This window comes from Leptidea sinapis, chromosome 37 (assembly GCF_905404315.1).
Source record: "Leptidea sinapis chromosome 37, ilLepSina1.1, whole genome shotgun sequence".
NCBI lineage: Eukaryota > Metazoa > Arthropoda > Insecta > Lepidoptera > Pieridae > Leptidea > Leptidea sinapis.
Genome location: NC_066301.1, coordinates 8268052 through 8292324, shown reverse-complemented (window position 1 = coordinate 8292324; position 24273 = coordinate 8268052). Strand labels below are relative to the sequence as shown.

Here is a 24273-nt window from a genome sequence, read left to right as displayed (position 1 = left end):
GTGGTATGCTCCCTAGGGAACTCTTCATGAAATAAAATACCCTTAACTAATGTATATCCACACAAAATTTCATCACAATTTGCTATGACAGACTGCCTTTTACATTATATATTTAGGATCTGATAAATAAAAAAAATAGTATTCTTAAGTTAGGTTCTGTAGCCCTTATATAATATAAAACAGTATAAATATGTTTAATATCACACGACAGAAGTAAGCACTTCATTAAGGGGTGATTAGTAATTCAAAATACAACAATTTTTTTTATGTTATATTACTAGCTAACCTGAAAAACATTTTTCTGTCTTAACTATGGATATTGAATTCGGATAAGAATAATAAAAATAATAAGAACTTAATGTTTATTATTATAATATTGTATGGAACACAACATTATTTGTGATATTTTCAGCACATATATTAATAGTTTTGTTTGTTTGAAATTGTAACAGATATAAAAAAATATCTTCTTTGTATTTGTTCCCATTCATAGGAAATCCGTCAAATACCATAACAACGTTCAAATATGTGTCAATAAACTATATGTACTTAATCCGTAGACGACGTTTTTCCATATGATTTTCCCGAAAAATGAGAATATTCCTCGATATTTATAGGTCGAAAATTTAACAAAACCTTGAAAATTCATTATAAATCCTCTGGTGCTGCAAGAGAGTAGCGGTGGTGGTGATTTCTAGAAATCAGGTGAGCTAGTAGCTACCTACTGAAAGTATTATATTATCCAGCTTTTTTGGAAATTATAGGGCACAAACATCCAAACAACAAAATGGTTGACATAACATGGTTTAGGTATACAGTGTCCCAAAGTTATGGGAGATGAAGGGAAAGTACCTTAAATATCGTAGCTAGAGTATTTAACTGAAAGAAGACTTTATGTTATTTTTAAAAGTTAGTAATTCTGCAATCTAAATATGATAAAAGTCCCCGTTTTTTACATTTAAGATGGTTCGAGTCCCAGACGAGGCAAGTAATTTTTAGAAAACCTTTGAATGCAGAATTACTAACTTTAAAAAATAACATAATGTCTTATTTCAGTAAAATACCCTACCTACGATATTTAAGGTACTTTCCCTTCATGTCCCACAACTGTATGATTAATTCATACTAATAATATTCAAAACTGATTTTAATGTACTGTACTTAGTTCTTAGATACTAAACGTAAAATTATCCAGTTTTTATGAACTTCCATTTGACATATAAATGGCTTGGTTGTGTTGCAATCAGAAGGTTTGTATCCTATATCATCATGTTTCACAACGACACCGCATAGAACCTTTTCTTTACTTATATCATTGTTATCACAATCATTATTGTAATTGTAGTTGCTAGTTTCACACTCATAATTTTCACGGTCGTATGTGTCAGCTCCATCATTGATATTGTAGCGACGATTTTGTTTAGAATACCACCAGTTAAACCCGGTGTCACTAAGATATTTTCCTGTAAGACAATGAATACATTTAATTTATGACAAGTCTTAGAACTATTTCTCAATATATTAGGAAGTAACGCGACGATCAAGAGGTTCACCTGGTAGTAATGTATAGCGCTCCATTCGACCGATAATCTTAACCAGATGATCAGTGCATCTTGTGAGGGCCTACCAATACTACGCTTTTCGGTACGTGGTCGCCATTCGAGTATTTTCGACGGCCATCTGTCCGTCAAACTATGTGCCCAAAATATAACCACGATATTACAAGAAAGAAGCAATTGTGTGGCTTAATGACACCATGATGCAAGTGAAACTTGTTTTCACAAAATAACATTTTATATTAGCATAATAATCGAAAGAAAGAAAAACAAATTAATATATCTTTTGCTTTACTTATTTATAAAATAAAAATTAATGTAATAAAAAGCCTTTGTCGGGTGCTGTGTTCGAATCCACGCTCCCTCTCAAGAACAAGAGCTTAAAACTTCGACTACTTGGCCAATCTGACTCGAAAGCAGCAGTAAAAATGATTAAACTTTACCTACTCCCCGTTTGATCGTAATGCGACATGCTGTAAGCACGGACTAGTAAAAAAATGAGGACTCCGTGTCACCTTACATGACAGTGTAGCACCAAAACAAGCCGATTAACGTGTAAATACATAGCCCCACGCACACACTTACACTACTACAGGCCGATAGGCGGCCATTATGAGAATTGTCATCGTCTGTGACAGATCAGTATGCGTCTCAATAAAATATTTTAAAAATTCCGTCGTACGTTGTGAAAAAGTGTAAAAACGATACTATATAAGTATTTGTGACCATATATGATTATTTAAGGGAGAAAAAATTGTGTAACTAGTATCCCCCGTAACCGCACACACACTGGCGCGGCGTCCTTCTTTTTTTATTCGTCAGTGGCTGTAACTGGAATTTGATGCATTGTAAACAGAGATTCACTTTAAAAGTGGGCCTTTTTCCCTAGATTCTATAGTGAACGGATATCAGATATCAGTTCTCTGATACTATCTAATATTGTTCACAGTTATAAACATTATGGACTTGTGTCATACTGGTCCATGTAAGTTTTATAATAGCTTCTATTGATATAGTGACGACATTGACAAATTAATAATTATAAACATAAAATATGTTTCGTAGAACGGAAAAAGTATACCAACCTTTTAAGTTAAAATAATCATTTTTCATTTCTATACCATTCCATCTTTGTCGAATACCAATGCCAACAAAATACTTTATATTATCATTTATTAGTTCAGAGATAGCTTTTGCCTCAGCATCATTTTCAATAACTGCCAAAAAACCACCTTCCAAATAACATGTTTTTTCCGCAAGTAACCAAGTCCTCTGTGTGTAGTTTATTTTGTAACATTTCTTGGTATTTTCACTATATCGATATTCTAAGACAAAAATATATTTCACTTAATATGAGAAATTTACGATGTAAGAAGAGAAAATTGCACTATATAGTTGTATTATTATGTTGCAGTCGTGTACTGTAGTAGTACTTACTACTAGTACTGTAGTACTAGTAGTAAGTTGGGAGTAGATTTATATCACAGCAGAAAATCTAGTCTTTGCTTATAAAATGTATCCTACTCTGTGCTTTAACAGAGTGTTACCAGAATGGTGGATTAACAGTGGTGATAATGTTACAAAGCTCGTAGTGTGGGGCTGGACAAGGCAGGGGGTGCGGGGTGCGCCGTTGGTGATGACGAGCACGGTATCACAGCCCAAGTCCGCAGTAAGAGGTGGGAGGTTATCGCAAGCCCACCACACTCATCCTGATGAATGACTTCCGAATGGTCCGAAACTAGTCGGTACCGACACCGATAAAAACGTGAGTAGAGCCGTATTAATAAATAATTTAATATTGACTGACGAAAGTTTTAATAATTTAATGTAATAAATGTAAATAAAACCATTTTCCGACTAATGTGGAACGGTCTGCCTGTATGTAAGTTGTCTCCCTCTAACCGAACAAAGAGGGGTCACTTCACGTTACTTTCACAGTTTTTTTTATGAAAGAGGAATCACAAACAAACTAATGTATAGGTTACCTAATGCTAAGAATCTGGAGGCACAGTTGAATTCCATTTTAGAACTTGCAGTTTGGATCATTTGCACCCCAAGCCACAACACAGTTTCGATACGCCTGATACAATACACAGTGAACTAACCTAAGCTAAAGTTACTTTCATCGACGCATTAAAACAGGTGATCAGACATCGATCAAGACTGTAGACTAGCTTGGTATGAAAACATCCATACCCTGCAGTTTCACATCGGACACTGCAACGGCAGTAATTCAAATGGAAACAAACCCTGCCTCAAGTGTAGGTTGCAAAAATGGAACGCATCCTATCCCAATCTGCTGATTTATAGGGACAATTAGTCTGGTGTGCATTGTAGGCGTCTTGTCAGACGTTGTTCAGATTCAGGATGGCGATACGGAGGCAAATACCGGGATGGTTGGTTAGCAGAAGATCCAATAAAGATGGCATGTGGCTATCCCTGTAGGCGGGTATTGGGGCAGACTATACGCCATTGCAAAATTATGCACATATCGTTCAGATAAGAGTCTTTGGTTCGTGACCATAGCCATTCGGTATTATGCCCGTTAACGTTTTCTAAAACTACGATTACAGCGGAGGGGATCTGGGCAAGGAGAAGCTTGAGGAGGAATTCTCGAGAAACACAGGGCAGTTACAGAAAAAGAAATTGTGTCGTATAGTCACGTTGCAAATGAGCGATGAATACAGAACTGTCAGAATTTTTACCATTAAGTGTTACTCAATCTTAGGTTTCGCTGGAAAATCCTATCAATTACCTTAGTGTGGACTTTTTATAGAAACATAGAAATCCTTATTAAAAATTAATTAAGTTTTACTTACTTCTATCAATAGTTGGACATAGCTCATCAATAGTTCTTTTACAAATAAAATATTCTCTTGTTTCTTCTCCATCCTCTTCGGAAACAGCACAATCTTCACTAAGAACATTTCCAGTATCTATATCCATTAGCCTACAACCGTATTTTTTAGCATATCCTTCAATCATAGGCAGTAATGGTGCGGTATTACCTGAAACAAATATTATTTTTTATACTTCCTGGCGTAGTATATAAGCACAGATAGTTTACTATTCAAATATTTCACATCAACACAGGCATTGAAAAATTCTTCAAAATTGTTTTCTTAGACGGTTTTAAAAGCAGTAGAACTGTATGTGCAAAGTCCGTCTGGGTAGTATGCTACCCTAATTCTCGCGCCAGAATTTGACAAGTCAATATCTCCTGAGGATGCCTCGTGTCGAAAAGGGCAAAACACGAGTCGAATTGATTGAAGACGAATTGGATGCGCCGCAATTGTTTATTTTCAATGTTGTAATTTTTAAAAAGAGAAATAAGTATTTTTTAGTCTGACGGATGTGAGAAACTGGCCTAAAAGGGAATTTAAACATAAACTTAAAATATATTTAGCGAATGAATGTTTTTATAAGATCAGTGAATTTTTAAAAGAAAATGACTTTGAAGCTTTGAAGTAACATTGACAGATATATATTTAGTAACTACGTATTTTGAACATAATTTTTAATTTAATTGTGACATTTATAATAATATTTCTTAATAATGATATTATGGTCACTCTTATTTTTAACTTCATGATGCGATTAATTTAATTTATTTATTTATCTTATGATGTAATCAATTTTGTATTGTGATAATTATTATGATTTGAATATAATTTCTATATGTCAAATATTTGTATGCTCAATAACAGACACAATTTGAAGAGCTAAAATATATTTAAATCATCTATTATATGTATTACCCTTGTCAACAAAATATAAAGATCTTACTTACTTACTTACGGACTTCTAATCAAAAGCTTATCTTACAGTGAATTCAAATCTACAACTGTAGCTTAGCTGAGATCAGTCAGATCTTACCATCGACGGTTGGAAGTTCTCGAACGCTGAATGGATCTTGAAATCCAACAAAGATTTGTGTTACATTGCTCAAATATTTATTTTCTGCCAGATTCTTGACTATAGTCCATTCTTTTTCAATTTTTTGAGAAAATATCTTACTGCCCTCGTCAGCACACGCAGTTATTGCGTCTTCGTAGGAAAGTGGTGTAGTGTGCAATTTGTAGAATGCATCATATGTTTCACTGTAAATGTAGTCCCTGCGATAGAATGGACCAGATTTGGCCGAGACTATACTCAAACCTGTAAAAAAATATGTATGTATAATAATAATAATAATAATATGGACACACTTTTTACAAAAATTATCTTGCCCCAAGTTAAGCATATATAGCCTGTGTTATGGGTTACAAGGACAACGATATATTTAATACAATATACTTACTTAAACATACATAAATTCATATAAACATACATAAATACATTTAAACATCCATGACTCGGAAACAAACATCCATATTCATCATATAAATGCTTGCACCTACCAGGATTCGGACCCGGGACCTCTAGCTTAGTAGGTAGGATCGCTAACCACTCGGCTATACAGGTATATGTATATAATATGTCTCTACTAATAGTTTTCTACCTACTTTTTACCAGTGGGAGGCTCCTTTGCACAGGAAGCCGTCTAGATTATGGGTACCACAATGGCGCCTATTTCTGCCGTGAAGCAGTAATGTGTAAACATTACTGTGTTTCGGTCTGGAGGGCGCCGTTATTTAAAAAAAAAATGAATCTTTGAAAAATGTTTTACAAGCCATCACATATCTTTAAAATTCAACATCGGTAGATCCAAGGCAATAATTATTTGATAGGAAATTTTATTAAACAAAAAATACGCTTACCAATTAAAAGTATAACTTTACTCGCGAACATCTTCACTGTTCCGTTCTCACTGAGGTAATACAGAGAAAAATTTATATAAACAAATATAGCAGTAATTATAACGTTGTCTGTCGATAACTAATTACTGGAAATAAAGGTAATATACCATATGACTGATTATAAGTTTTGTCAGTGATTCGATTTTTTATATTTAATAAACAGAATTAAATACTCAATATAATTTTGCAGGTTAAAAATAGAGGTCTATTTTAAAAAATACTTACTATTTGAATAGAAATAATGTTTTTTTTTGTGTATAAAGAGGGCAAACGGGCAGGAGGTTTACCATATGGAAAGTGATTACTGCCGCCCATGGAAAACTGCACCACCGGAAGGAAGGGAAGCGGACTGGGCCTACGGGGCTCTGGGGGTGGAAAAGGGACTAAAAGCTACGGGACTGTGCGTGAGGTAATGGTTGTGGGCTTTCGGGACTCTGACTGACCAAACGAGAGTGGTTGAAGGGGCGCGGCAGCACAGTCGGCAATGTATGGATCAGTTTCGAGAGTTAACAAACTTTATTTTTATCAATAAAAAAATATAAAATAAATCCTTACAACTAAAAACAATTTTTATAATATAAATTAAGAAATAAAACATTTGTTTCATAAATCACTAAAGAAATAATCGATTTAGAAGAAGCATCTCTGGTTCCTCTTCTTAATCGATTATCCTCCAGATGACCGCGGAATTGGTAATCACTCGAGATTTCGAGTGCCGAGACCCAGTACTCCGATACTGAGTCTTTAAGGGAGATGGGTTTTGAAGAGCGGTGATACGACAAATTGGGTTTTTTTAGTGGTGAACGTGCAAACTTGAGTCTTCTGAGATATCATTAATATATTTCTTACATTTTCCATACAGTGTTTATAAACCAGTGAAAAAATTATTCGCCATCTTTGGCTTGAAAATGCTCGTCAACTGCAGTCTTAGACACGTTACCCTTGGATGTCTTTCTTTATATTAGAAACTAGAAAATAATCACTGGAGCATAGGTTGATTTGCGCATCCTCTGAGGGGGAATTCAAGACGCGCACACCGCTAGCGGTGAGTTCCTAAAGTTGATTTTAATAAAAGTGTTGTCGTTATGTTGGTGAAGTGCATGTAGCAACAAGCTGTCTATCTCGACCCAAGAATTTTAGAATCAAAGCATTCAGCCGATAGCTTTGGTGTCTTTCCAAACATCAGGCAGAAAGATGCTGCACCTTATACGGTTGGGCACTTCCTACATTTAATGTTTAATTATCATACTGTCATTATTAGAGAGTTTGATGTCTTGGACAGCAGTCTTTAGCCACTCCAGTAAGTTCCTCCTTCAATTTCTTCTGGATCAGCTGTACTGACGCAGCATCAGTGTGGCTTGTCGTTACTGATGTAATTGCCACAAGCAGGTCGTTTTTTTGTGGCGTCGGCGTATGAAGGAGGTTTGGGCCTGTCAAATGTCTTGGCCCTTTTGTGGTCTCCCCTGAGATTTTGAATCATCTTAGTTTGGGCGTTTGGACAAAACAGCGGGCTGGACTACGGCACCAATGTTGTTAGAAGAAGGCCCTTGGTGGTCATGGGCCTTCCTGAAGATGGTAGAATTTGTTTTCACGCTTCACCAGTACCTCGGGAGGCACTAAGTAGCGGTACGGGTACATTAGGCTTCGCAGGAGGTTCTTAGGGGCCAGCGTTCAGTTCGTTAGCTTTCCACAGATGAGCTGATGCAAGATTTGCATTCGATTGCATTTGACTTAGGCCGAAAGCAAACCCGCTTTCAGCCCTTATGATAACAATGTTCCAATCTGCCTCCAGTCTATTGACTATTTGGACGGACACTACAGGGGCAGCTTACATGCCCATAGACGGTTGGTTGAGTTTGACCGGAGTCGCTTCCTCCCCTGATTTTGTTGGCTCATTAGCCAGTATATTCCGTGTGCCAGCAGATGCTGAACACGCTCCGGAAGTATGTGTTACCTTTACGAATTTCTCCTATAAGGAACCAGTTATGGTACCTATTGGTTTCCCTTCAGGTCCAATTTTGGGTTTTTTTTATAGATTTATTTTATTTCCATAGTTTTTTTGAGGAGCCCGCACCTGGGGATTATTAACTTGACTATCAGTGCTACATCGTTGGAGTACAGGTCCAGCCAGTCGGCAGGCATGTTTGAGATGAGTGGCTGGTGGATCGATCCTATCCACCAGATCCTTCACCCATTCTTACCCCATCAGCATGGCCGGACACCGTCCCCAACTGAATCTCGCCTGTGGCACTGTCTCGGCAGGGCCACTTGAACATTACCCACGGGACGGCTACTAACGTGGCTACCGTTTAGCCAATCTCGACCACAGACAGCGTGTTGAGTTACAAGAGGAACTATACCCCGACCTCGGTTCCGCTCAACTCTCCAGGACTGGTGGACACTATAAGACTTTCCAGTAGGCATCCACTAACCACTGGAATTAGCCATTCGCCAGCAAGAGACAGTCATTGCGCAGCAGTAAGTGAAAATACTTCTTTATTTTATTTACTTATTTATCTCTATTTTAAGTACTGCGTTTCAAATGTCAGGTTAGATATGTTTTATGGCATTATTTGAGATAATATTATAATCAAAACATATTTGTTTATATATTATTCAATATTTCCTTTCTATTTTATCAAATGATAATTCTTTGTTATTTAATGTTAACTATATTAGATAAATTGATTGGAAACAATAATTAGTAACAAAACTTGGGCTCACTTATCGAGTCAATAATAAACTTTTTATTTATTTATTTAATCCACCAGCGATAATTACATTAATACAAGTATTTATACAATATTAATTCTTAAGTTAATTCTAAATGCAGACACAGCATGCAAATATAATCAAGCTTACAAATATTTATAATATGGTAAAATCTAAATGAAGTGTACATAAATTAAAAAAAACCCGTTTGGTGAACGAAAAATATTAATTTTACTGATTTACTAAAAAAATTGGCAGTTTCCCCTGAATTCCACTGTCTAAAATAAAAAAAGTGCGTGAAAATAATTTTAAGGATTCGTTTTGTTACGCCAAAGAAGTTCGTCGTGCTATTCTACGTTTGTAGGAAGAACAATATTGTATAAATCGTGATTTTTTTTATGGAATAGAAGGACAAACGAGCGTACGGGTCACCTGTTGTTAAGTGACCACCGCCGCCCACATTCTCTTGCAACACCAGAGGAATCACAAGAGCGTTGCCGGCCTTTAAGGAAGGTGTACGCGTTTTTTTTGAAGGTACCCATGTCGTATCGTCCCGGAAATACCGCACAAGGAAGCTCATTCCACAGCTTTGTAGTACGAGGAATAAAGCTCCTTGAAAACCACACTGTGGCCTACCGCCACACATCCAGACGGTGGGGATGATATCCTAACTTGTAATAAATTATTGAATATTAACGAATAGCCAATACAGCCGGCTTGAACCGTTTGGCTGTCCTAATAATGGACGAAGAAACCAAAACAATTAATTAATGTCGCAGACGTCAGAAAATTTGTCAAAGAAATTTATCTTCAATAACATCAAAAAGGTATACATAATGTATATGTTTTACTTTCATGTCAATGTAATTTTGCAGATAAATTGAAATGAGATTTAAATATTGGTGGGTTTGGCCTTGTTATCAATGCTCTAAATAAATAAAATAAACAGACAATGTTATTTGTCAGAAATGTGTCAAATGTCAATAATTGTTACTTGTCAATTACTTATGTAAAAATAATAATAATCTCACGTTCCGGATATTTTTTCCCGTTTAGGGGGGGTACCCTAAGCCCTTGCGGGACACTAGCGTTTAAGGGTTCTAATTCATAACATAAGGTGATAACAACCTTACTGCTCTGATCGGCCAAAAAACTAGTGCTCCTCTAGGTATCCCAAGATCTGGTGGTTGATAATGCTCTCCATTATATGGAAGAAAATGGAGATAATGGCAATGGGGTGATAGTTGGACGGACCCGAGCGTATATCTTTCTCAGGGATCGGGTGCACTAAAGCCATCCATAATATCGGGACTATGCCTAATGAGCAGGAGAGTCGGAAAAGACGGCTAAGTATCGGTGCCAATTCCGCAGCACATGTCCGCATCACTATCGGGGGAATGCCATCGGGCCGCTCGTTTTATGAATATCCAAGGTGAAAAGCACCTGTCTCTTTCACGTCTTGGCCCAGCGAGTCATCGTCCCTGTGCAGTGGCGGAATGGCTGGCTGGCAGAAGTTTCCTTGAACAGCCTTGGCGAGAGACCAGAATGCCCGAGTTTCTGAGGGAAGACGTACAAGTCGCTCGCCAATTCTGCCAATGTGCTTCGACTGTCTACCAGCCGACTGTATCTCACAAATCAAAGGTTAGTTGAAATTTTGACACAGATGAGCGTACACACTTAACTGAGCAAGTAGATAATATGAACAACTATTTCCGCTATAACAAAAAAAAAACTTTAATAGTATATTCCAAAATTTTTTATATACGTACGTACGGAACCATTCCTGTTGCAGTCCGACTTGCACTTGAACCATTCACTCTGCTCCAAATTTTATACCACGGAAAATTATATATTGACATTAGCAATAAGTGCCAAAATGTAGATCGTACAGCATTTTTTACAAAATCTTACAAAATCTTTTTAAATATCACTGACTATCTCCAGTTTATAATTGGGATGAACATAGAGTGAAAAACAATTTTCTGGCAAAATTTAATTTGCAACCTGAAATTACTTTCGGCGTCGTAAAAAATTCACTGCATAGTTATTTTTAATAGGTTGACGCTACTGCTGAAATATATTTTCATCATCAAACTTTTTATATTAAAATCTTCTATATTGCAAGATAAGTGCAATTCTGTACCAAGGGTTCCACACTGATTAGAAAAACATGAACCCAAAAAAATTTATTGAAGTAGGCGTTACTTTGCGGAAATCCATAATTATCCAAATGTTTTGTGTTTTTTTTCTTTAGTGTTAATTCCGCCAATATTTGTCTTTTAAACAATTCGACACGTGTTTCGCCTCTACACGAAGCATCCTCAGGATATGTTGACTCGCCAAAATCTAGCACGAGACATCATTGATGTCAAAAAAACATAAACATTTGGATGAACCCAAAACTTAAAACTATATATTTTTTAGCCCTTCGCGATCGCGATCCTCTAAGCTTTAACTCCGTTGAGTAAGATATAAAATGTTCTATACTATATTTGGACAAAATAACTACTGAAATATATTTCACGACAGTTTATCAAGTAAAGTAAGCACATTTTAACATGTTCCAAAATAAATAAATAAAAAAAAGGGAATGACGCTCCAAAGTCCTTATTAAATTTGAATGGACGCTATTTTAACTCAAATTTCTAATCAACGAAAACTGTACATTATCATATACAGCGTGTATCATAAAGGGTATAACATCTCTTCAATGATACGTTATTTGAGTCATATGCAATAGTATTGTGACGTTTAAATTTTAACAAATCAAAAAAAGGGATAAAAAGCCCTTATAAAAGAAATATATTATTTTCTTAGACAACCCTAACTTTTAAAGATTTTATTTTTAGGCGGAGCCGTTGTTCGTAAACAAAATAAGGTAAACGCCTACCTACGGACTTCGTCATTTTTATATTTTGATTACATTATTATTTAAAACATGCATTAACATAATTTGGGCTAGTGTCTTCCGGTAAGAAATTAATGCCTGTAATGAAAGACACCAGTGGGAGGTTCCTTTGCACAGGTTGCCAGCTAGATATGGGTACCACAACGGCGCCTATTTCTGCGGCAGCAGTAATATGTAATAATTTCCAGGACGATACGACGTGGGTACCTTCAAAAAAACCGCGTACACCTACCTAAAAGGCTGGCAACGCTCCTGTGACTCCTCTGGTGATCACTTAACACCGGGTGACCCGTACGCTTGTTTATCCTCCTTTTCCATAAAAAAAAGGAAAGTGTAAACTTTACTGTGTTTCGGGGGGCGCCGTAGCTAGTGTAATTTCTGGGCAAATGAGACTTAACGTCTTATGTCTCAAGGTTTTTTTTTTTTTTGAGAGGAGGAAATACTGTTACGTATTTACGCCCTGGAACGGGGCGTAATATGTGGGACTCGAGTGTCCGCGTAAGCGGACGCCCCATACCGACTAAAACCTCCTCTGTGCTGTTAGCAGCCCTGGCTTTCACAGCGAAGTAGGACGTGGGCCGTGGAGGCCGCAAAGACTACGCAACAACAGTCGCGGGGCGTCTCCTAAGGAGACTTGAACCTCAGTCCGGCTGTGTGCTTGTGGGAAGGAGAGAGTATGAAAATGAAAATGAAGATGAAAATGTGATGAAAAGATGAGAAGAACACACTCGCCGGCGAGTGTGGTGATGTTTAGTGTTATGTATGTAAGTGTGTGTGTATGTGTTTATGATTGTATGTATGTATGTTTGTATGTGTGTTTGTATGTTGTAAGTAGTGTAAATGTTAGTGTGCATGTATGTTTGTGTCTGTTTGTGGAGTGTGTTTGTGGTTGTGTAAGTGGTGTATGTCAGTCCGTCAGTCAGTCCGTGTGTTAGTGAGTGTAGTGAAACGATTACAGGACGAGGACTAACGTCTCGTCGGGTATCAAAACAATGTGTGGTGTATCTAGGGTGCGGGCCGCTGGCCATCGTCAGAGTGACGAGTACCAGTGGTTTGCGGTGGTTGACCGCGCCTACGCCTGCGAAGGCTGCGTGTCTGTGTCGGTGTTTGTGTGGGTGTCGCGTTTGCGATGGTGATGTCGTCATCCGGGTCTACCGTTACGTGTCTGGGACGTCTTATTGGGTTGAGACTATGGTGAAGGAGGGTGTACCCGCATGCCTTCCTAACCAAGATGTTGGGATGGTTAGGCGCCTTGTCAAAGAAGCGTCGCGAGATCTCTTTAAAGTGTTGAGCTATCGTCGGAAGCTCTAGGTCGCGGTGTAGTTCAACGTTTCGGATGAACCACGGTGCTCCGGTTGCCATGCGCGTGAATTTATTTTGAACTACTTGCAAACGACGTAAGTAGCTCGGTCGGGTGTGCGCGAAAACGACGCTTGAGTATGACAGTATGGGCCGTACGATGGTTTTGTACAGCGTCACTTTGTGTTTGAGCGGAAGTTTGCTTCACCCACACACAAGTGGATAAAGGCGACTGAGGACAAATCGGGCTCTATTGCATACCGTATCAATATGTTTCTTGAAGTTCATATTGCTGTTGAACGTGACTCCTAAGTATTTGTAATCCTTCACCCACGGTATGGGTGTTTCATACAGTTTAATGACGTCAGTCGATCGTTTTTTAGCGCGGATGCTATTCGCGTTACCGAAGAGTACCGCTGCACTCTTGGTGGGGTTCACTTCAATCCGCCATTTTCTGAACCAGTTGCCTAGTTCATCGACGGCGGCTTGAAGTACTTTAATGTTCCTGCTCAAGGTTGAGCGGTTCAATAGAGCGGAGCCAAAGTAGAGTGCCGTATCGTCAGCGTACTGAGCGAGCTGGACACTCGGAAACTTGGGAATGTCGCTCGTGAAGAGCGAGAAAAGAGTGGGAGAGAGGACTGAACCCTGTGGCACGCCAGACCTGATGAGTCTGGGTGAGGATAGGGTGCCCTCTACTCGATATCGGAAGGAGCGATCAGTAAGGTAGGCTCGTATGATGCGCACGAGCCTGTCTGGAACTCCTAGTTGATACAGCTTGAATACTAAGCCGTTGTGCCATACCTTGTCGAATGCCTTCGCGACATCGAAAAACACGGCTGTCGTGGTAGCCTGAAGTTGACGCCGTACGAGAATGTACTCGGTGAGTCGGTGAGCCTGCTGGGGACACGAGTGAGCGGTTCTGAATCCGAACTGTATGTCGGGTATCAGGTTAGCTCCGCAATGTAATGATTAAGCCGCGCGAGAATTAATCTTTCGTAAAGTTTCCCGATCGAGTTAATTAAGCTAATAGGCCTATAGCTACTCGGATTAGCTTTAGGTTTATTGGGTTTTGGGATACCGATAACAATGGAATCTTTCCATTGTTCGGGGAACGCGCTATTAGACAATAGAATATTAAAAATGGTAACCAATAAAGTAATAAGAGTCGAGGGTAGGATTTTAAGAACCCTATTGTTTATAGTGTCAGGCCCCGGGGCCTTCTTGGAGTGAAGCTCCTTAATGATTAGCTTCACCTCTTCGTAAGAGGTGGGTTTTATTACATCGCCTGAAGGGTTCAGAGCGGAGCGACGTTCAACTTCACGATCAACTTCGTCAACGTGTGTCGGGTCGGCCGCTGCATTTGGAGAGCATTGACTCTCGAGACTATCGGCAAGGCATTCAGCCTTCTCATCGTCATCGAGCGCCGGCTGCAGTCCCGGTCTGTCCAAAGGAGGCATGACAGTGGGCGGCTCCTGTTTGAACGCGCGTACCGTAACCCAGTCCAGAAAGCCACATGTGATGGCTTAATGTTGCCGAGCAAGCGGTCCCAACGTTCGCCGCGGAGTTCCGCGATACGTTCCCGTACCACCCGCTGTAGGTAGCGGAGGTGGCGCCTATTCTCGACCGACGGATACCTGTCGTAAAGTCTAGTGGCTCTGTGCTTCTGTGTGAGTAAGTTCCTGACCTCTGGAGGCAGGTTTAGGCGATGCGGTTGCATCGTCGGAACCTGCCTGGAGCAGGCCTTGATCCTATTCTGTATATGTGACGTCACATGAGATATAGCACTGTGAGCCGTGTCGACGGAGTCGATGACGTCCGGTATAAGGTCAAGGTCGTCGGACTTGATAGACTCGAGATCCTTTTCCAGCCGTTGCCAGTCGATCACTGTTTTCGTCGGTGGTTGAAAGTTAACCGGTGGGCCTAGATTTAGGACGACGGGCCGGTGGTCTGACTCTAATTCGTGAAAAACCTCGATTGAATTTACATTGAGCGTTACGTTCTTAAGTAACGCAACGTCTAGAATGTCGGATCGGTGCGCGACGTTATCCGCATAATGTGTTGGTTCGTTGAGTGCTATTACTTGTGTCAAGGTGACGAGCGCAATTGTAGTGCCACTCAGAATTATTGGGATTTTCAAGAATTCTGAGCGGCACTGCATTGTAATTTCGTATCAATTATCATCAGCTGAACGTCTTGTCGTCTCATCCCGTATTTCATAAAAATAAAAACACCGCGCGACCTGGTTCTTAATTTAGATTAACGAATTAACTAAAAAGGTAAAGGAACATATTATGTCTTTTCAAATGACATCCTACAATTTATTCAGATAAGATTTATTTCAATGGCGGGTTGACCTCGAACTATATTTTGTATTAATTTACATTTATATTAATTAGTTCATAGTTATAGTTTAAATTTTCTTTAGTGGCTTAATTAAATAGCAGATTATTTTTGTATGTTTATATATGATGCATGTTTTATAGTGTGAACGTTATTATTGATGTATCATATTACTGTATACTGGACCAGGGTCGATAACCCATTGGAAAAGGACGAGAAAAATTAACAAAAATGAAAGGAAAAATAAATTACGGGTGATCGGAGCTAGGGTAGTGGAAAAGGGTGGTGTTTTAGGGTAAAAAAACGGTTTATCTCGATTTCCGGCAAAACTATAAATTCTTTGGCAAAAAGTTAAATGGCAAAGTTGTAGGTAATAAAAAGATCTACACCATTTGTTTTCACGCTTTTTTCACATAACCTCAAAGTTGATGTGAAATTTAATAAAACCAAGGTTTTATTAAATTTCACATCAACATTTTTATCTTGTCCAAAAAAATATTTTTTTACGAAATATTGTAAAACGTCACCTTTTTAATGTCCCAAATACACTGAAATTTATTTGAATTGAAATATTTTTTTTTCACCTTATTTTGACTCAAATATCAGAGAAGAACCCTTATTTTCAATTGAAAATTCACCCGTCAAAATATCAGCTTTTCTCAAAAAGTTTGTGTGCTTGTTAAAATCTTTACTTTCAGATAGTGTAAAAAAATATACATTACAATGGTAAATTTTCGGTAAATTTAAACCCATCAAAAGGCATTTCATAAAGAATTCATACCTGTTATTTCGTAGCAGCAAAAGTATGGACGCGAGAGGTCGCGGGTTCGAGTCCCGCATCGTTCATTAAATTTTGTTTTCAGTTTTATTTGTGTAATTAATCCCAGAAGTGAAGTTATCACTTTAAAAACATAACAAATTGATAAAATAAGTACTCAAAGCTTTTGCTGAACTAGTTTGAAGCTATTGCCAGCATGAGAGCTTGGTTTTTTTATAGAAAAGGAGAACAAAACGAGCTAACGAGACATCTGAAATCACAAGGACGCTGTCGAATAACCGTACCCACAAATGAATTCGAAAACAGAAAACAGGGGGCTCAGATATAAAAAGGATGGATATACCCTACACAAACTTTTAAAGATCTTACGACTTTGAAGGGTCACGAGGACTTTCCCAAAGAAAACTACGTTAAAAAAGTAAGTGGGCACTTAGGTACTCCATATCCCACACGTCCGAATAGGATAGAATTACACGTGTTATGAATATCATACACAATTTAAAAACATATCGAGCTATCGCACAATTATAAAGAAAATAAAAACACATTAAAAAAAGCCCAGCTCGTCTCGTGAATCGGATCTCGCTTCCATCCACCGCGCTATAATTTATACGTCTAGATAGAGTCTCTTGCTGTTAGACTACCGATAAAGGCTGGCCCGGAATATTAGTTTAGTGTGCATGACGTCTTAAGCTCGTGATTTGTACGACAATTTGTTTTAGTGTGCGTGAATTGCTCAAAATAGACGTAAGTTCTATAGTCTATTTTTTTCGATGTTTTGACATCTGTCATAGTCTATCTAGATGTATAAATCTGAGCTTCGCACTGCGTCGCCCGCAGGCGGCAGAAAATGTTGCCTTAAATCCTGTGATCATTGAGAACTGAAGCCATTGAGACCGTTTGAAGAAAAAACTTTTAGGCGAATTGTAGAAGCATTATTCGCGAATAGCTAAGCTAAGGCCTAGCATCCATGGTCACTCAAATTAAAAAAAATCCAAATAAGTGATGACTCCATATAATATATTGTGTAATATGTAGAGGCGCGTACAGTTTTCTAAACACTACTACACTTTGCTGTGATTTCTAAGGGTAGCAGTAATCACTTAACATCAGGAACCTGGAACACTCAATGGCATCTTTCAATTTTTTTAACATACGCTTCGTGTTATTTTACATTGAAATTAATAAAATACAAAATACTTACTGATGTCATGTGATCCCAGTGCATTCCTTATTCTAACAAATTATAATATAAGTATTATTTTAACAAATTTTGCTACGCAATAATTTTAGTTTCAATAACTAGCAAAGTTTAAAAGAACATATGGCATGTCAACGTCGCACATTGTACTCGAGTACGTCCACTTGGGCGGAGTATAATTCGCCTCAGTTTGCGAGACCAATCCTTAATCTTAGCTTACATTGTTATAATATTTACAAAGAAAAATACAAAAGTAGTATTTATTGTTTATGAGAATCGTATATTGTTGTAAGGCAGTAATTGAAATTTGCGAACATTTTGTTTTACTTAAATTGTTATCATTTATTTGATTATTAGGTTTTTAACCTATATAACATGAACTATAAGGTTATCATTTTAGAGTTAATTTCAAGGTCGCTTTATGGTTTGTGTTGTCTAGCAGTGTAAATATACATTTTGTATTAAATTTAAATCTAATCTACATGTTATATGCGACAGGCTGATGTGACACAGAAGTTCTAAATTAAACATAACCAAAATAATTTAAAATGGTTGAAAAATGGAGGATTTGTTAGAGCCCATAAGTTTTAAGAAACGTGGGATGGAATTTTTTTTCGAATTTTTCTGACGATGTTTACGTTAAATTTTGGGACACCTTGCACATATGTATAAAACAAAATAAACAAAACTATGCAAAATTCCAACGCTTATTCACTAATCTTATGCATTTTGTTGCCAAAACAATTATATTAACATCGACAATGCTTGTGATTCTATCTCGGAGGACTATTAATAAATTCATTGTCTGGATAGAGTCTAGACTAAACTCTCAGCTTGGGGTTATTATGTGTATAAATTATTTGAATTAAACGGCTGAATTAGAACCACAATGGAAATAAAATTATATAACACCCTAGTAAACCTAATAAGAGAAATATAAATTTGTTAAAATTCTTGTTGAAATATTGAAAGTACTAAAAATTACTTGAAGGAAATAATTCATTAGTATTAAAAACAAGAAAAACTGCATTCAAAATATTAAAATACGCTGCCTATACCTAAGATTTAAACCGACAGTAATGAGTTTTACTGTCAATAAAATCTAACATAAAAATCGATGTTTTATAATATTTGTCTACCAAACATAGTCACCCAAATTATCGTTAAAAAGCTGAAATTGCAATTTGAATCGTGCATCGCAAAATCTCGAATAATGAAACGTAGGACCATGACTCTATGAACAGCCAGATGTGTTGAAAAAATTCGTTTTGTAATATTATGATAAAAATAAATATTTATTCATTTATGGAGTAACACCATGTTACTCACCAACTTCTTGGGTAATAGAAAGATTCGCCGTATGTTTTAAATGGATTGCTTTAGAAAGCTTAAAATTACCTGAACACCACCTTCCTAAAATCAGGGTCAATGTAAACAGACGGAAAATTTAGTGGTCAAAAAGATCTCTTTTTAACGAGCACAAAACGGTTTCGATATATTTATATTGAGAAAGAACATAATATTTATTTATTAAATTTACAAGCAACTGATGCAAATAGACAATTTCATCTGATGACATAAATACCAGCTCCTTCATAACTGCGCAATAGTCATAGGACTGTGACAAAGTATCTGATAATCTACCAAATAAAATACAGATTGACTCTTCACTACTCAATTAGTACAGTTTGCATTGCGATTAGCTTTTGTGTCAATATAATTATTATTTCGTTTTTGGATTAATATAACCATATATTCCCAGTTAGTCTGGAATCCCTGTTTTAGTAATTATACACATCACAATAGTCTAGACAGTGAAAAAGCAAGTTTTTGGTACTAGCAAAACATCGCATCAATTGTATTATGTTTATTGTTCTATCCATCCCTATCTACACACTGTTGTTCTATGAATACAGTGTTAGAACAATTATGATAAGGGACGATATTAGATCGCGCAAAGAGTCAGCTCTGTCACCTGTTTTCGATCAGACAGAATGTGCAAATTTACAATTACATCATAACTCCTCATAAAACCCAATTTGGTCATCAGGTTTATTACAACACGTTTGTAATAAACCTGACGAGGCTAAAATAAAACTAAGCACGCATGGTGCTTCAAAAAAGATCTCTGTAAAATTTTGATTGTTGTAGAAATATCTGCTTTTAATCTAAAAGCACAAAGTATTTTGTTGTTCTACACATACGAATATTTTTTAATTTATTAATTTCAATAATTAAAACACACTTATGATAGTTGCATTGTTTTTTAGAGGATCACAAATCCTTATAAACTTTTAAATAAACGAGAGCATAATGAACCATCATCACTTAGCATATTATATACAAGATACCATGTTTCCCTGAACAATGACTGACACTAGGGCTTCCTCAATAATTATAAGATCAGCTGAAGGTCTTTTAGTATAACTAATACCCAGACAGGCGGTGACCATCGGAAGCTAGGGAGAAGGCTTGACTATTACTCTGCATGTGGAGAATATGTATCATCCAGTATGGCGAAAAGTGCTTCTGTCAATATTTTTATCTAATAGGCTGGTTAAGAGTTTTTACGAGTAGATCACCTGCTTCCTGAGACGTGCCTTAGACCGTGAAAGCTGGAGTTGTTCAACACTGTGCTACACTATTACTTCTGAAGCCGTAAACATTGATCATAAAGAGTGATAATGAGTATACCTAGTCTTACCACAAATACTGAAACAAAGAAAAAAATGTCTATAAAGTTTAAAAAGCTTATTCGAGTGGTCTCTATTGACTGCAATAACAGTCCTTTTAACGTTGAGGCCAGTTTTATTAATTTCCACTCATTTCCATCAATTCCTTGCAGTATTTCTACCTCAATAAATAATTGATTATGGAATTTAGACTTGATTATTGAACAAATCATTAGATTGACATCAATGTATACTAAAAGATACAATTTTGGAATAATAATAAATAATAATTTAATTACGCGAATTACAAAACGCACGTTAGTGATAAAAATAAATGCAGAAAAAGCAGATAATTTGTATGACGCTGTCATTCATTGTCTCAATTTGTACGAAGATTAATTTCATGAGCTTTGTGAATCTAACACGGCTGTTCAGATATAAAACGCCTGGATAAGAATTTTTCCAATTATTTATTTAACACTAAAAATCGTCTTTAGGTATGTCAATTAATAGTAACTAAAGACTGGTGAATTGAGCATTTGGACTTTTATAATTCAATCATATTTATAATCTTACCGCCCGGTTTAAGTGTCATTGTGTAGACTATTATATTTCTGAACTTAAATTATTTACCTATATTAATAAAGAAAAGATCTCAATTATTTTAGTAAAAGATTTCATTATTTGTTTTGTTTTTATGCTCTATACTGGAGAAAAAGTATTAAAATATCATAATAATAATATAAATTCACATCCAGTATTCAGGATCTGTGTGAAACCTATCAATCTTTCACGTCACTTGCACGTCAAGGAGCTTTTTAGCGAGTATGCATCTTTAGCTGAGTTTTAGAGCGAAAATCTAAGTAAACTATTATTTTTATAATTATTTACTACCATTGTAAATATAATTTAATTAACTTAAATATATCAGTATAATTACTTAATCCGATTTTTTTCGTTAAACAACTACTCTTATATGAAGCATGAATGATAAATATTTTTTTAACAGGAAAGTATTTATAACTACTTTTTTGTTTAAACATTACCGCTATAAAAGGAAGTTGTCTCTCTAAAAATACAAATTCTAAATTAAAAAATTTATTCAGTACAGAAATTCGTTTCGAAATTGTCGGAATTCCTTTGACGGCTTGCAGACAAGAAGGTATTTCGCCCTGCTAAATGTAAAATAAATTTTAAATGATATGATATATATATATATATAGTATACACTGTTATAAGGAACTAGCTTTTACCTGGTACTTTGTTCACATAAAAAGGCATTTTTGATGTCATTTCTAATATACTTGATACTACTACCGCTTCGGAAACAAATGGCGCTCTGAGAGAGAAGAAACGGCGTAACAAACTCTCCCAGCATTTTTTTTGCGCTCTTTTCAATTTACTTCTTTTCTCTTTTTAACAATACAATGTTGCTATTTCTATGTAGTACTCATTATCTAGTCCCATGCTGTCGGATCACTTAGATGCTGTGGAGTAGAATCCAGGATTTGCGACAAAGGCATTTTGAATAAAACATTTTTTATTTATAGATACTGCCTGAACGGTGGGACTTTATTATAAAAGTGTATACAAATGATTAAGATACATAAATATATTATGTATCTTAATCATTTATAGTATTGCTAAGATATTTGCCGTAACTTAATGCTTAACTTTTTTTTTTTATGGAATAGGAGGATAAACGAGCGTACGGGTCACCTGTTGTTAAGTGATCACCGCCAACCACAATCTCTTGCAACACCAGAGGAATCACAGGAGCGTTGCCGGCCTTTAAGGAAGGTGTACGCGCTTTTTTTGAAGGTACCCATGTCGTATCGTCCCGGAAACACCGCACAAGGAAGCTCATTCCACAGCTTTGTAGTACGTGGAAGAAAGCTCCTTGAAAACCGCACTGTGGAGGACCGCCACACATCCAGATGGTGAGGATGATATCCTAACTTGTGGCGTGTCGTGCGAAGGTGGATTTCGGCGGCAGGAATCAGGTTAAACAGCTCTTCGGAACACTCCCCTTGATAAATCTCTCTCTCTACAGTATAGTCTCTACGCAACGCCAAGTGGTCCAGCCGTTCACAGAGCACTGGGTCCCCGACAATTCGAGCTGCTCTGCGTTGCACGCGGTCAAATGGATCGAGCTGATACTGGGGTGCGCCAGACCAGAGATGACAGCAATACTCCATGTGTGGCCGGACCTGCGCTTTGTAGAGCGCTAGTATGTGGGCCGGCTTGAAGTATTGCCGTGCTCTATTAATAACGCCCAATTTCTTTGAAGCCAATTTGGCTTTGCCTTCCAAATGACCACGAAATTGGCAATCGCTCGAGATTTCGAGACCCAGTATTCCGATACTAGGCGAGGCTTTGAAAGAAGTGTTGTCGAAGAGCGGTGATACGACAAATGGGGTTTTTTTAGTGGTAAACGCGCAAACTTGAGTCTTCTGGGGGTTAAATTGGACAAGGTTCAATTTTCCCCATTCCGCGACTTTCTCAAGAGAGGACTCGATAGAAGACACAAGTTTCTCCCGGCACTGGTCGACGATTTCCCGAGAGAGACCTGCATGGCCCGTGTATATGGCATCACCAGTGCTATCGTCTGCATAGCAATGAATATTGGAGGTGTCCAACATATCATTGATATGCAGAAGAAACAGCGTGGGAGACAGCACACAGCCTTGGGGCACTCCAGCATTCACGGGCTTCGGGTTCGAGCAATATCCGTCGACAACGACCTGTATGCTACGCCCAGTGAGGAAGCTAGAGGTCCACTTGCACAAGCTCTCGGGAAGCCCAAATGATGGAAGTTTGGAGAAGAGCGCCTTGTGCCATACACGATCAAAGGCCTTCGCTATATCCAGGCTAACTGCCAGGCCTTCCCCCTTGCTTTCAATAGCCGCAGCCCATCTATGTGTCAGGTATACCAGAAGATCACCTGCCGACCGACCATGGTGAAACCCGTATTGTCGGTCGTTGATCAACTGGTGACCCTCTAGGTATACCAAGAGCTGACGGCTAATTATGCTCTCCATGATTTTGGAGAGCAGGGAGGTAATAGCAATAGGCCTGTAGTTTGCCGGATCCGAACTGTCTCCTTTTTTTTGGATCGGATGGACAAGGGCTGACTTCCATGAGTCAGGGACTACGCCTTTAGAATAAGAGTGCCGGAATAAACGCGTTAGCACCGGTGTCAACTCAGGGGCACACGTTCTAAGCACGATTGAAGAAATGCCATCCGGCCCGCTCGACTTCCTGACATCCAACGAAAACAGAGCTCGCCTAACAGCTTTCTGTCTGAACTGTACTTCATGCATAGAGCTCTGACACCGCGGGATGGTCGGCGGTGTTTTTCCGTTGTCGTCAAGAGTCGAGTTGGAGGCGAAAAGAGTGCACAAAAGATCGGCTTTCTCTCGGCCGAGGGTGTCATTCCTCATGTGCAACGGCGGCATGGACGGCTGGCTGAAGTTACCAAGAGCAGCTTTCGACAACGAACAGAACTTGCGTGTTCCGGTCGGGTAACTGGAAAGCTGCTCGCCGATTTTGACGACGTGTTTTGATTTTGCACGGGCGATTTGCCGCTTAAAAAATCTGGAGGCACGGTTGTATTTCCTCTTTAGAACTATGCAGTTCAGATCCTTTGTGCCCAGTGCCGCAACCCAAGCTCGATACGCCTGTTTTTTGCAGTCAGATGCTGCTTTAACTGACGCATCGAACCAGGGCTGTGATCTGCCACCGATGGGTACTACAGAGTTTGGTATAAAAATATCCATACCCTGTAGTATCACATCGGCTACTGCAACGGCGGAGGCACTAGGATCATCCGAAGGGAAACAAACCCTGCTCCAAAAAAGGAACGCATCCTATCCCAATCTGCTGACTTGAAGTGCCAAACGCGGCGGGTCGCTGGTGGTCTGCGACGTTGGCGTCGGATAGGCACTACACTCCTGACCAGGCAATGGTCGGACGTTCCGAGAGGGCCGTCGACAAAGACCTAGTAAC

General features: G+C 38.0%; 1 protein-coding gene across 2 annotated transcripts; it reads right to left on the bottom strand.

Annotated features, from left to right (window-relative positions):
* Window positions 1-349: 349 nt before the first annotated feature.
* LOC126975763 (uncharacterized) lies at window positions 350-17668 on the bottom strand. Of its 2 annotated transcripts, none has more exons than XM_050823797.1 (6): window positions 17597-17668; window positions 6317-6366; window positions 5433-5714; window positions 4376-4564; window positions 2642-2881; window positions 350-1463 (listed from the first exon to the last, which is right to left on the bottom strand). In XM_050823797.1, exons 2-6 carry the CDS (start codon window positions 6345-6347, stop codon window positions 1162-1164), a joined length of 1044 nt encoding a protein of 347 aa, XP_050679754.1. In that variant the 5' UTR covers window positions 6348-6366; window positions 17597-17668; the 3' UTR covers window positions 350-1161. The 2 variants fall into 2 exon arrangements, with proteins under 2 accessions (XP_050679754.1, XP_050679753.1); XM_050823796.1 differs by lacking the exon at window positions 17597-17668 and adding an exon at window positions 10837-10878.
* Window positions 17669-24273: the final 6605 nt, after the last annotated feature.